The sequence below is a fragment of the Hyperoodon ampullatus genome (assembly GCF_949752795.1).
Source record: "Hyperoodon ampullatus genome assembly, chromosome: 1".
Lineage (NCBI taxonomy): Eukaryota > Metazoa > Chordata > Mammalia > Artiodactyla > Ziphiidae > Hyperoodon > Hyperoodon ampullatus.
The window spans coordinates 204,469,211-204,484,118 of record NC_136914.1 but is presented as its reverse complement, the minus strand read 5'-3'; the positions used below and the strand labels follow the sequence as shown (position 1 = coordinate 204,484,118).

Below are 14,908 nucleotides of genomic sequence, written 5' to 3'. Positions count from 1 at the left end.
TTGTGTCTGCTGATAAGGTCTGCAGGTCTGGTGAGGAGATGTTCTTACCTGGTCTAACTCCTTCTTCTGTCTCAGCTTCTCCCCATCAGCCTCGGCAATGATTCGCAGGAGTTTTTTCTCTTCGGCTTCCTGCTTTTCAATGAAGTGTTTGGTCTCCAGTGCTTGTTGTCTCAGCTTCTGCAGCTCAGCCTGACAAAGAGTGAAAGACCAATTTCGCTCTGTAACAGCACAAACCAGGACGGCAGGGCCCAGATTTAGATGGACAGTGTGCTTCTTATACTTCCCTGTGATGTTTCATTTAGCATGGTTTGATCATCCTCACAAGCAAAGCAAGCTTCACACATACACACACACACACAGCCTGTAAAGAAACAACGTGCACATTAAGGTGATCATGTGTTATTCTATGAGTTGTGCCCTTGAGGGATTTCCATCATTTTACTATATAAGTATAGCAGGGACTTCATTGGTATTCAGCAGCAGTTCTCTTACCAGCTAAACATGGGGAAAATTCACAAATAGCGCAGAGGAGGATGTGGGGAGCAGCATGATGGGGGGGTTGGGTGAGGGCAGCTCTGTATGTACCAGCTCCTATAATGGTCCTAACACCACCAGCATATCAACTGCAGAGATAAAGCCTATTACAAGCAACACTTAAATTAATAAAGATAGCAACCAAGGGTCTATCATATAAAACATCTTGATGGAACAGAAGAGATGTTATAGTATAAAAAGATATATAGATCCTACTCTTAAGATGATTACAATCTAGATGAGAAGATAAGATATATAAGTATTATGCAAATATTAACAAGTCCAGGCAATAATGTTCCAGGATCTTTATTATCACACAGACAGTGAATTGATGCTACAGGAGGTCAGAGGACTGCAGTTGTTAGCAAGTCTTCCCGGGAGAACTCAGATCTTGAGGCTCCTGAGGCTACATGGAAATCCTAAGAGTGATGGAGAAAGCAGGCTATGAACTGGTAATTTTCAGAAGGAAAATTCCTCTCATCAAAGGACACATTTGCTTCAATTCCACAAGTATCTTTGTGGCTTACAATATCCCTGGCATGATATTAGGTATTTTGCCTCGGTACTCTTATTCCCATTTCACAAATGCAATTACAGAGACAAAGAAAAGCAAATCAACTTGACCAAGGTCACACAGCTAATAAGTAGCAGAGTTGAAATTCCATCCTAGATCTTTTGATTCCAAAGCTTTTGCCCCCTTTGCTATCACCACACAATAGCTCCAAGTCAAATACAGAAAATGAGGAAGACGTGAGGGATTCACCACCCATCGAAGACGACAAATGTAACCAACTACACTACGGTGTGGAAATGCTCTCTACTGTGTGAAGAAGGACATGGGAGAACAGGAAAGAGTTCCTATTGCTTCCTGGGGTTTAGAGGGAAAAAGCAGTCAGGGCTTTGGCAGTTGACAGTTATTTCTAAAATGGAGAGGTATGTGCTGGGGAGAGAGCAGTCAATGGTCAGGCTCGTGTGAACAAAGGCATGCAAACTATAAAGTACCTGGTGTGTTGACCAGACAGCAGAGCATCCAATGTGGCTGAGTTAGAGTATTAGGTAGGGAATAGCAGGAGGTAAGGCTGGTGAAACAGCTGAGCCAACCTGAGAAGGGCCCTGTATGCCATGTACTGTGGACAGCATGCAATGGGGAGCCACAAAGTTAATCATATTAAAGGAAAGAAGAATAAGTCTTCGAGAGCTTCCAAGCCCATACAGGAAGGACAGGTGGTATCACAACCAGGTCAGCACAAGAAGGGAAAATGCAGGAAGAATTCTGCTTTCACCCATGCCTGAAATCACAAGGGAGAGGACAAGACAACATTAAGGCTCCAACTTTTAGGACTTCCCTGGTGGTCCAGTGGCTAAGACTCCACGCTCCCAATGCAAGGGATCTGGGCTCAATCCCTGGTCTGGGAACTAGGTCCCACATGCCGCAACTAAGAGTTTGCATGCTGCAGCTAAAGATCTCACATGTCATAACTAAAAGATCCTGTGTGCCGCAACTAAGACCTGGCACAGCCTAATAAATAAATATTTTTTTTTAAAAAGGCTCCAACTTTTCAATGGCCTGCAGGTCAACAAGTAAAAATGAAAAAGTAATAATTTTCTCCTTCAAGAAAGTATTGGGTCCCCCAACTCCATCCACCCAGAAATGTCACTGGGATGATAGAAAACCGAATATTTGCCAAGTGAGTGCCGGCGAACCAACCCAACTCTAGTTGCAGCCTGCCTCTAATCCATGAAGACCAAGAGTCATTAATTCCATAGCTCAAACTTATCCAAACAGTACAAGATACCATGCACCTAGCAAAAGACCTGTAATGTCACAAACTAAATGCAGCTAGCTACTATAAAACCCAGAGTTTCCTTTATGACATTTTGTTTGTTCATTCATGAAATATATTTTGGTCCAGGGATAAGCAAAAGGAAATACTTGGTGAGAAAAGATCTGGTCTAGTATTTACCAATTTGGGGGATTGCCTGTTAGGAAAGAGAGTGAAGTACCAGCCTTTCTACTTCTATAATCATTTAAGGTGACAGCAAAGACAGCAATAAAATACCCGTTTGGCTCATGCTTTCTTTAATAAAACTTTTATTTTCCCAGATGTGTGACATTCACTTCCCTGTTCCTAAGTGCCGAGAGCTGATCAGAATCCATCAGCAGAACAAAATGAATTGGCTGTTATATTAAAATGCAATCAATGGTGTGTAAAAGTATCTGTCTGAAATGTAAAACCATTCATGTGTTTGGCATTGCTGGGTGTTTTTTTTCATAATATATCAAAATTCTGAGTGGTCTCCTTATGTCATAAATTTATGGGCTGTAAACAAGATGTGCCATTAGACGTTGGCAGCAAATGTTAACATCAACAAAATACCTTAGGTCTAATGCATTTAGCAGCTGTAAATCTGAGCTGTCTCGTCCAGGAAAGATGGTAACAACTACTGTGCACCCAAAAGCTCATCAAGTAATGATCTAGGTGGGACCCAAGGTATGAAGTTGTAATACAATGGCAGGACACACTCTTCAGTCACTGCCTCTACAATTTTACAGTTTTGTGACAGGTGTTTACAGAATATATATCATCCAATCTTGCTGCAGGCATAAGTCATATCTCAAGAATCATACTTGAGGGAGTTTCACCCATTCATACAGGATCCCAACATTCACTGGGTTTCACAGAAACCATCTGTTGATTTCTAGCATAACAAATAGGACCACCTAAAGTCTTCTAGCCATGAGAATAATTAGGCTTTCTCTCTGTCTCCCCCACTCCCCTCTGACAGTTCCTATCCATGTCACTCTAGAGAGTCGACTAAGTACAAGGATATGGTGCCCTGAAGCCAGTTGCTAATGTGATGCTGAGCTCTGGACATAGAGAGTTTGCTGCTGAATTATTCACCAAGAATCAAAGTGCTGTCAGATTGACATGGGATGATTGGGAGGTGACAAACAGAATCGAGAGCTTGTTAGGACTGGAAGGCAGACACTCCACATGAGACAGCCCCTTTAGTGCTGATGAAACAAGACAGGGACACAATGGGCAGATGAACGCAGATGCAGCAACATCTACAAAGATCTACTGACATTCTGTCATAACCATCATGTGCTGACAATGTCTACAATCCTGAGGAGTCAGTAGAGCCTGGGAGCAACTGAAAAAGAAAAAGAAACATGGAAGAAGCAAGACTTTTCTTTTGAGGGGGATGAATGAGAATGGGGATGACCTATTATGGATGATTGTTTGTCTGTCGAGTTGGAGAAGTAGTAAATTGGGTTGTCCTGTCAAAAGGCATCTCACGGTCTACCAAACAGGCTAGGGCTTGCCCTTCCGGGAGGGATTATGTAGCCACATAGCTTTGTAGAACTCATAATAATAAACTACATGCCTCTCATGGAGCAAAGTTACTAGAAAATCTGCCCTCCCCTCCAGGGTTTTGGTTCGCGAACCTCAGATGCATGAAATCCAGGGACCTCTGTAAACGTGATTCATCTTTGAAGCTAAAAAAGTCAAGAGGCTAAATGAAATTCAACATTCAAGCTGTCACATTTTTCTAAAGAATATCAAATGGTCTTAATGATAGGCCAAAATTATCCAGTCAAAGCACCATTGCAAGTTCCCCTTGGATAACCTCAAATAATAAAACAAGGAGGCAGCCTTTTTCTGTTTCTAATTCTTGCCTTAATGGGAAAACCTGAGGAAAAGGCATCCTAGTTTCAGAGTAAGTCCAAAGCAACCATCTTCCTATGATAGATGACCCAAAGCTATCCAGACCTAGGATTCCTCATTTAGAGCAGACTCTCTAGAGCAGAAGTCCTTTAATCATCTCTCTTATTCACCAGCTGCCAACTCTGCCGGCCCAGGACCAAAAAACAGGACCCTATTATCCTTTATTTTATTATGATGCTTCTTTGGAGCTATGTGTGTAGATGTCTAATGATGCAGGGTATAATTGAAACCAATATTAACCAAAGTCAAACTAAGGAATCAGGAGTAATTGCTTTTTTGCATAGGACATTACTTATTCTAAAGCAGGATTTTGTCTACCTTGGACCCCATTATGCAGCAATAGTTAATCTTTTGAAAAGAGCATTACTTGGGAAAGTAAGAGATGAGGATCAATGTCATCCTCTGAAAGGAAGAGATGATGTACCAAGTCAAGTTACACTGAAGCCTTGCTAACGTGGGTCCATGAGGCCTGTGGGTGAAGCAACGTTTACAATAAGATTCTTCTGATCCAGCCCATAATAAATAAACCCCATCCCACTACAGACTCCAGGGTGGTATAGCAACATACTACCTTCTATAAAAACTGTTTTCAAACAAGGAGAATAAGGACAAAGACACAGGATATTTTCAAATTTTAGAAAATATATTTATGTTTTTTTATATGTAAATAAACTTTAGTACAGAATTTTCTGTTTTTTTCTGTCATGAGCTAGAGTGGGAAGATGACAGTTTTAGGTAAATAAATCAATTATCATATCTCTGTTGTAAAGGCACTTCTGTTACATTTTAATCTTTCTCAAATCTCATGTATCTTAATTTAATGTAGTAGTTCTGTTTCCATGAAGACCTATCATTAAGTTGACAAAACCTATTATTAAACTGAGAGTGCATAGGTCAATCTATGGCATCATGGAATCAAGGAAATTTGGCATTAAACCTGTCCAGCACGAGATACACGTTTTCAAGATAGGAACTATCTCTGAAGTTAATTATATGCAGAAACCAAGGCAACCAGTCTCATTGTTTGTAGAAAGTTCCTGCAAGTGGCTCATAAACATACGCAAAAAATAAAAGTGGCATCACTCTCTTAGAAGTTCCTTTTTTAATTCTTTGGTCAAATGGATTGGAAGGGAAATCTACTGGATTGGATAGGAAAAGGAAAATACATAAGGTTTAGTGAATGTGTACAGTAAAACATTTAGTTCAGGGCTTCCCTGGTGGCGCAGTGGTTGAGAGTCTGCCTGCCAATGCAGGGGACACGGGTTCGTGCCCCAGTCCGGGAAGATCCCACATGCTGCGGAGCAGCTGGGCCCATGAGCCATGGCCGTTGAGCCTGCGCATCCGGAGCCTGTGCTCCGCAATGGGAGAGGCCACAACAGTGAGAGGCCCACATACCGCAAAAAAAAAAAACACAAACATTTAGTTCAAGGATTTGATATGGTATAATTATTTGGCATGTATTTTGGGGAAGAGTCTTTATATTATATTAGTAGACATAGAATGTTCTAAATTAGTAGATTTAAAAGGATATATCTTAGTAATATGTGTGAAGACAAAGGTGATTCCCTAGAGGAGTGGCTGCAAAGTTCTTAGATTCACAGAAGTAAGGTGAACAATGAACCTAGTTGAGGGCAAATCAAGTGAGGACAAAGCTTGACACCTGGTAGTTAATGATGTTGAAGGCAGCAAAGGCACATGCACATGAAGTCAACAAGGATTAGGACAGAGGGACAAAGGGTCCTGCCAGCATTGCCTTAGAGAAGCCCCAGGGAGGAGTTTGGGAGGGTTGAGTACAGGCAAAGTGTTGGACTCGGGTTGTACATGCAAAGAGACTGTGGTCAGCCTGAAAGTTCCAGGACTTCCTGGGACCTGCTAAGTTCTCTTGCACTGATGCCACGATAGCCATCACAGGTAAACTAGGTGCTCTGCATCTCCACCGGCCCCTCCCCATTCTACCTGAGAGCACTCCTCATAGGGAAGACTGACCTGGAGGTGGTGGAGGTCATCCTCCAGGTGCTTTGGTTGCTCTTCCTGCCCCCTTACTCCCCTCCATGAGCACGGAGCCTGGCCCCAATAGGTCTAATAGATTGACTACTGGTTCACTGCTTTTAGTATAAGGTCTGTACCTTCAACGTTTCCTTCTCCTTTTCTATGTGCTGCTGTTCCAGATGTAGCTTCACAAGTGCTGACTCCTTGGCTGAGATTCCTTCTTTCAACTGATCTACCTGATGAGTCATAATCTTTAATTTTCTATTCATTTCCGTTATTTCATCCTAACAGAATAAAAGGAGAAATGTTTGAAAGTGAATTAAATAGACATCACCATGCCTATGGAAGTTCATAACACATTCAAGAGCTTTTAAGGGAGACTCACTCAAAACAATGGTCTCAACTGGGCTATTCCTTTGTATCTTGTGCCCATCAACCTCAAAGTACTTTATAGCATTAACTCTCCAAATATTCTCATGAGATAAAGTATACATAATGAATATGTCATACACACACACACACACACATACACACACACACACTTTATTCTTCACTGTACAAGAGAGGAATTGGAATCACAACAAGCATTTTTAACTAAAAGATTACAAAGCAAAGCTCTGCAATTAAATGACAAGTGTATACTGCTCCCCTCTGTCATGGTAGCTATTAGCAGTTTTAAAAGTTAGTAAGAGGAGAATGGCAATTCTACATAATAATTAAAACCAGGACCATGATCTTCACATCCAATCAAGTTTTGTTATTTCCATTTCAAACAATCTGACAGTTCTGCATAAACTGATCTTCTCTTTCAGGTGAATTCCACGATATTTCTTTCTGGATCTATTTTAAATCCTGCCATTAGGATAACAGAAACTGCTTTAAACCCAGGATGGGGAGGAATCAAAATGTAAAGACATAAATATATTCTTTACCTGAGCTTCAACCAGATTTTTGCTATACAGATTCCTGTCTGAACTCACAGCTTCATACAGGTTCTGTTGTTGTTTTAATTTAGCCTCTGATTCAGCGATTTTTTTCCTGTAGTCAAAAATCTGCATTTCACGGACTTTTATGTCTTCCATGTTCATGAGGACCTGGAGGAGAAAGAAGTAATTAAAGATGGTTGAATAGCCCATCTGTGGTTATCGGTTCAGGACAAACAGATTTTTTTATCGAAGGGTAGCTCGTAGAAATGCCAGCAATCAGAAAATGTGACTGTGGCTATAATCACTGCAGTACAACACAGACATTCAGCCCAGCTGATGAGGGGCAAACATATACTTTATCTATGCCAGAGTTCTGCTCAAGCATGAAGGCTTAGCACAGCTATTCTGTGATCACAAGAGGGAAAAGAAAGTAAAGAAATTCTTTCAATTCTGAAAAACTCTCTTGACCACCCCACCCACCAAAAAAGGAAAGAAAAAAAAAAGAAGCACAGGCTTAAACAGATCTTAACACAAAGCACTAGGAAGGATAAGAGATAACTTAGCTGTTTGGCCATACTCATGGCTTTATAAGGTTGACCACGAGAAAGAAAAGTGGCCTTTGAACATTGATAGCAATCATAACACTGTCTTGCCAATGTCAAACTCACTCCATCAGGGAAACCCAAAGGACTTCATAAAAATATGTGTTCTACTGTGCATAAAACACTTCTAGGCAAGATGAGATGCAAGAATTACTGCCTCAGGACTTCCCTGGTGGCGCAGTGGTTCAGAATCCACCTGCCAATGCAGGGGACACGGGTTCAATCCCTGGTCCAGGAAGATCCCACATGCCACAGAGCAACTAAGCCCATGCACCACAACTACTGAGCAAGTGTGCCACAACTACTGAAGCCCACGTGCCTAGAGCCTGTGCTCTGCAACAAGAGAAGCCACCGCAGTGAGAAGCCCGTGCACCGCAATGAAGAGTAGCCCCTGCCTATCGCAACTAGAGGAAGCCCACGTGCAGCAATGAAGACCCAACACAGCCAAAACTTAAAAAAAAAAAAAGAATAACTGCCTCCTTTTTGCAAGTATGAAAAACTGAGGCCTGAAATTCTACCATGAGCCTATACCTCTCAACAAGCAATCCATACAGTAGAAGTAAGGTAATCATGACTCTCAGCTGCAATGGCCACAGAAATTGATTTTCTAAGGACAAACTTCTTCAAAAATTCCTTAAGAAAAAAAAATTTAGCAAGGAAGACATTAAATCAATGGAGCTTATGATCTAACAACAGTTAGAACACACAGGAGAAAATTCTTAAGAATATTTCACTGCATTTCAGTGGAGTTCTCTTAATTAATGATTACAGTTGAAAGAAATAAAGAGAGCAATATGACAGAGAAGGAAAGAAGGGTTTCCTCTAAAGAAGAGGGACTTTACCTAGAACCTAAAGGTCAAAAAGCACTTAGGCCTTTTGCCATGCCGATACTGTGAATCAGGTGTGGACTATCTGTGAGCATTATGTTCCCAAACCACTGCACTAGGGAATTCTTTTACTCCACTTGTGGAGTTGGTATTCCAGAAAATATACTTCAAGAAACCCTCTTCTAATGTTTTCCCATCAGAGTTAATGATGGCTGGTGTTTAATATATTTTCCTTTATATCTTTAAATAAACACCTTTCAAAGTTTTCTTAGGCTTGTATTTAAGGAGGGATGGGATTAAATTTTAGTAAATGTCTTTTTAGCATATATTATTTTGTACTACATTATTGGGTCTACTGATTTGATATACTTAGTAATAAATATTTCCTTTTACAAGTATTTTAATTTTATTTCTTTATACATAGTCCCATGTGCCACAGTTCTAAATAAATGCATAAATGGAAAATATACCTTTATTTTCTTTTCCTTATTTACTTGGACCTTCCTTTTCCCTTCAATCCACATCAATCCCTCACTGATACATAAAGTAACCAGGTTAATAATCTACTATGTGTTCTTCCAAATTTTCTTTGAATTCTGCATATTCTATTTAGGTCTACTAATGTCATCATTATAACATCATCATAACAATAGCTAATATTTCTCAGGTACTTTCTATATACCAAGAATTTTACATGTATTAACTCATTTAATCTTCACAAAAATCCTATGAGATGAGCATTATCATCACCCCACTTTCACAAACAAGGAAACTGAACTCAAAAGAAGTAATATAGTTCACAGCTGTTCACCTAGTGAATACACAGATACAGGGATTTGTTTGTTTTCCTTTTGCTTTTTGAGTTTGGTCTTTATTTTTTAGCAAAATGGGATCCTCTTATATACCTTTATGCACCTTGGTTTTTATCACTTAATAATTCTTTGTGGAAATCAGGTGGATTAGCTCTAATTCATTCTCTTTAAAGGGGACATAATGCCCTACAGTGCGGATGAACCATCATAGACTCAGCTCCTCCCCTCTGATGGGCATTCACTTGGTTTCCACTTTTTTGCCACTCTGAGCCATGCTGCAATAAATATTTTATACATGTGTCCCTATGCACTTGTTCTTTTTTTTTTGTTCTTTTTTTTTTTTTACGGTACGTGGGCCTCTCACTGTTGTGGCCTTTCCCGTTGCGGAGCACAGGCTCCGGACGTGCAGGCCCAGTGGCCATAGCTCACGGGCCCAGCTGCTCCGAGGCATGTGGGATCCTCCCGGACCGGGGCACGAACCCATGTGCCCTGCATCGGCAGGCGGACTCTCAACCACTGTGCCACCAGGGAAGCCCCTGCACTTGTTCTTTTACTTCTATTGAGATGGATTCCCAGGAGTGGAATATCTGGCTCAAAATACATATATATTTTTAACTTTAATAGATATTGCTAGATTGCTTTCCAAAATGGCTATAACACTTTACATTTCCATACCGCCAGCGATAGTTTTCTTAATAGAAAACTATCCTTGCAGTTGCAGGATAAACCCTCTTTGGTCATACTGGATGATTCTTTTAATGTACTGTTGAATTTGGTTTGCTAGAATTTAGGATGCTGCAAACCTATTCTTAAGTGACCTAAGTCTATTAGCTTTCTTTCTGTTTCTATTTCAATATCAAGATTTCTGCTAGTTTCATAAAGTGAGCAGAGTACCCTTCTATTCACTCATTCATCCACTCACCTATTCATTCACTCACTGAACATGCAGTGAGGACCCATCTATGACAGGCACTAGTGATGTAAAGAAGAATAAGATGCATTCCCTACCCTCAAGTTCACCTCTAGTGAGTGACTCCACCATAAAATGGATAATCAAGGAATGGATACAACCAATAATCTGAGATATGCATAAGGTGTTATGACAGAATTAAACACTGGGAGGTTAACAGGATGGTCATTCACATCTTATCTAAGAAGTTAATATTTGGTATTTACATAATTTGTGAGAACCACCTCTTCCTTCTTGTTTCTCAATCACCCCAGCCAAGAACTCACCCCAAGCTCTCTCCTCGGCCTGGAGTCTTTGTTCATTACCACAGCAGAAGGCAGGAGTTACGTCAGTATAGTAATGCCAATTAATATTACCCCAAAGAATATACAGTACATTTTTCTAAATTCACACACACACAAAAATTTATATAGCCTGAGAATTATCTGATTCTTAAAAGTTTGAAGGAACTCAATTCTAAAATAATTAGGTCCCCAGTGACAATGCTGGAGCTAATTCTCTCTCAGCCTTTTTGGTGGCTTCCATGGTTATTAATCTTTCTATGGTTTCTACTTCTCCTTGAGTCAAGCCTCGACGTGTGTACATATTTTTGAGAAAATTATCTATTTCAACCAATCTTTTAAATTTATGCAACCAGAGTTATACAAAGTATTTTTATATGATTTTGCTGTTTTATTATTATTAATTGCTATCACTCACTTTGTGTGGAAAGAAAATGGCCCAAGGTAAGAATGTATACAGACTCTGTGATGAATGGCTTGCATCATTGGTTGGGGGGCTGGAAGGAACAAAATTAGAAAATCTGAGTAGAGGAGGTCTGGAGAAGAGGCACATGGACAGATCTGAAATGAAAAGAAATCCCACTCCTTCTTCCATCATATTTTTTGATCTGTACCTTTAGAATCCTTAAAAATGAGTAGCAGGTGGCCTTTTAAGGTACCACCACTAGCAATTAAAACGTATAAGTTAGGAACAAATGTGAAACCTAAATAAGGAATCCATTCCTGGATCTGTTACTTGTTTGATTTCTTAAAAGAAAGGGACTATCTCAGCCCAAAATTTAGCCTTTCTATGGACATGACCACCCTCGTTGGGGTCAGTGAAATGAATAGATTGAAAATACTTTGAAGAGCATCATCAGCATTCAGAATATCAAGCAGCACATCAGAGAAAAGAAAAAAATTGCTTGTTCAATCACTTTGAGAGATATTACAGCAAGAATAATCCTTCGCACAGACAGAATCATGCTCCAGAGAAAGGATGCAGACAAGGACATTTCTTTTTTGGGCACCCAGCTAGCAGGGTCCATCTTTCTGCAAACAACAATGCACAGAATCAAACTTGCTTCCAGATTCTTGAAGCTGGGAGCAATAGGAACCCATCATGATACCAAGAAGATCAAGGGTATTTCATTTAAATGACAACGAAAATTGTAAAAGTATTGAAACAAAGGGAAAAGACAATTCACAAAGCAATTCAGTTCTAAGTGTTGGGGCTCAATTTGTTTTGAAGGAAATCATTCAAACCAATGTCACATAGAGGTTCAAATCCTGAAAATTCATAAAATATGTGGAGTGTTAAATAGAGGCAAAACCCTTAATCAGCATAATGTCCCCAGTTTAAAAGGATATATCAGAGAATGTAGAATGCCAGCTATGGGGCTGGAGCTTAATTAATTGATTACACTTTAGATATCTCAAACCAACTCATGAGCTAATTCACAACCAAATATAGAAAGTTTTATTATAGCCGGAGGGTTGGAGATCCTAGCACATGAAGGCCTGCTTCAGAGGCACCCCGAAAGTGCTTACAGTGCACTATCAGGGTACAATCTCAGTTTATAACCTACTACCTTTTCTTTTTCTGTTAAAACAACCTGCCAATAGAAACGAGTGAGATAAAAATCAATAACGCTTGCTGGAAATCTGCAGCCATAGTCAAAACATCATATGGACTAAGGCAGGATGAGAAAGTGGGTCATTGAATTTGGAATCCTTTAACTTGCATTTGATGAAATATCAGTACAATAAACTTCTCAAATAAGTTTTTCTGACTTGATGTCAATGGTTTCAATGCTGACAACGCCTTTACCTCCATAATGAAACTGGAAAACTCACTCTCAAGAAAAAACAAAGAAAAAAAACTATATGCCCAGGCATGTGAAATTTTAAGTCTTCTCTGTTTTTCTTGCTTTCTTATTTTATCCTCTATCTCAAATTTAGAGAGGCATATCTATTTTTCTATCTGCTTTTAATAACGTGTTATGGTACAAAGTGAGGGATATAATATCTGCCTCGGAGGGCTATTATGATGATATAAGTGAGAAAAAATATATTTATGCCATCATAGAAGTACCAGGCATATCATAATTTAATCATTTAATAAATGTTAATAGATTATCATGATAGGTTAACATTATGTGATATTGTATAATATTAGCACTTAACAAATCAATATGATTTTTTCTATGGATCAAATTCTGTTCTCCTGCAGGGAAATAATGATCTACAGTATACTTCTTTTATTATAACACGAAAAGGTTAAAATTTGTGTATGTCCCCTTGAATGCTCTCTCCAGGGTTCTACCCTATTAAAGATGCTCTGTATAAAAAACTTCAAATTAATATTGAAGAAACAGAAGTTTCATTTTATGATGAAGTACGTATTCAGTGAACAATATCTCTTTGATCAACTTTTGCTATCCTCACTTACTTTCAAGTCCTTGCAAGCACATTATTATTCATTTCTTGGAACCTCTGTCTAGAAGAGCTCTGCTTGACACTGTTATAGGCAAATAAATAGACAGCTAAGAAACTTGTAGGTAGGGATTCATTGTGAAAAACGCTTTTTGGCATATAAGCTGTCTGGGAGGTAATAGCCAGAAGAAAAAGGAGGGGTCCTAAAATGAGCCAAATGCATAATGTGCAAAATGTTCCCCAGATATAATAATTAACTGGAAATGGTTTTACCTAGAATTTATAAAAGTCTAGAAAAGAAGTAAATATGGTGGACCACAACTTCTGATGCCGTTCCTGGTGCCTCTCGATTTACCTGAATAATAAAATTTACAGTGCAGCAGAGGAAAAACCATGAAGATAAAAAGCACTGCAACATTGTAGTAGATTGTTTTACGATTCCGTGAATATTTGCTCCCAGCACCTCTTGCCCTTGCTGTTGAGGCTGGGCCTGAACATGTAACTTGCCATAGCCAGTGGGGTGTCAGAGAACATTTGGCCAGTAGAGAATCGTGAAATGTGCTTGCATGGTTGGGTCTTCCTTTGCGTTCCTTCCTTCCTCCATGAGAATACCATGTATTCTGGAGGATGAGAAACATGTAGAGCAAATCTGGACCCAACCCACAGCCCAGGCCAAGCCCAGGCAAGCTCAGCTGACATCAGCTGACGCTAGTCAACTGCAGATGTGTAACCAAGAAATAAGTGCTTGTTTTTGCATGCCAGTGAGATTTGGTGTTTATTTATTATGCAACGATATTGTGCCCCATGTTGACTGAGACAAACACATAAAGAAAGGGTTTGGGATTCTGAGCCATCCAATTCTGGCACAAAAAAAGGATCTTCTTTCTCATTTGCAAATGCCAAGTTAAATTAATAAAATGTAATGTAGGGCTTTCAGCATCTTAGATGTCACTTTTTTTTCTCTAAATGAAAAGAGCTAGAAAGCGAATGTTGACACTGTTTTTGCAGCCCAGAAGGAAGAGGACATTAGGCCAGAAGTCACTCACAGCTAAAATTGCCAAGGATAATTTAGATAGCATTGTCCATTATGGCAACCTATTTCAAATGAATTTAAAGGAAGGCAGACCCATAGTGATTAATAGATTACTGAAGAAGAATTTAATATAGATACCTAAAGTTAAATCTTTGACTAGTTGATTCAGATGTCTAATTATGCTTTCCATACACTCTTTGAAAATATATTTGAGTACCTACTTAGTGAATAAGTAACACGAAGAGCTCAAAATTGAAGGAGACTTGCCCTTAAGGAACCTGTAAGTAGCATGAGGCAGACACAGAAATGCAAAGACGGTAATAACATCAGATTTCTTCAACTGCCAAAGAGAGGAGCCAAGTAAAGATGGGTTAGAAAACATTTTTAATAAAGCTCCTTAGGAAACATAGGATTTTATTGGTCCCTGACTGAAAGGCAAAGTTTTTTTAATAGTTTTCCTTTTTTTTTCTTTTGGTCAAGATACTAAAGTAATACATATTCACTTCAGAAAATTTGAAAAATACAAAAAGCCCAGAAGAGGGAAATTAAAACAATCTGTATCCCTACCACTCAGAGATAAGTAGTATTCACATGGTGGTGTGTTACCTTCCACTCTTTTTCCTTTTAAAAAAAAAAGGCAAGTAAGCTTCTGCTTTTTCTTCTTGCCTAATTCTCAGTACTTTTCTGCATCACTGTGGGTGAAACAATACACACACAACTTTCTCCCAGAGCAAGTCTCTATAAGATTCTCCTGTCACTGATTTTGCCTGACACATGCTCAATCCGCG

General features: G+C 39.3%; 1 protein-coding gene across 1 annotated transcript in view; it reads right to left on the bottom strand.

Moving 5' to 3' along the window:
- The window catches only part of CFAP58 (cilia and flagella associated protein 58), a gene marked incomplete at both ends in the record, with an annotated part of 121,292 nt that overhangs the window by 69,021 nt on the left and 37,363 nt on the right, over positions 1 to 14,908 (bottom strand). Inside the window, 3 exons of the mRNA XM_079712002.1 lie at positions 49 to 189; positions 6,392 to 6,538; positions 7,187 to 7,348. Of these exons, the coding sequence (XP_079568128.1) occupies positions 49 to 189; positions 6,392 to 6,538; positions 7,187 to 7,348 (450 nt within the window). The remainder of the gene's footprint in view (positions 1 to 48; positions 190 to 6,391; positions 6,539 to 7,186; positions 7,349 to 14,908) is intronic.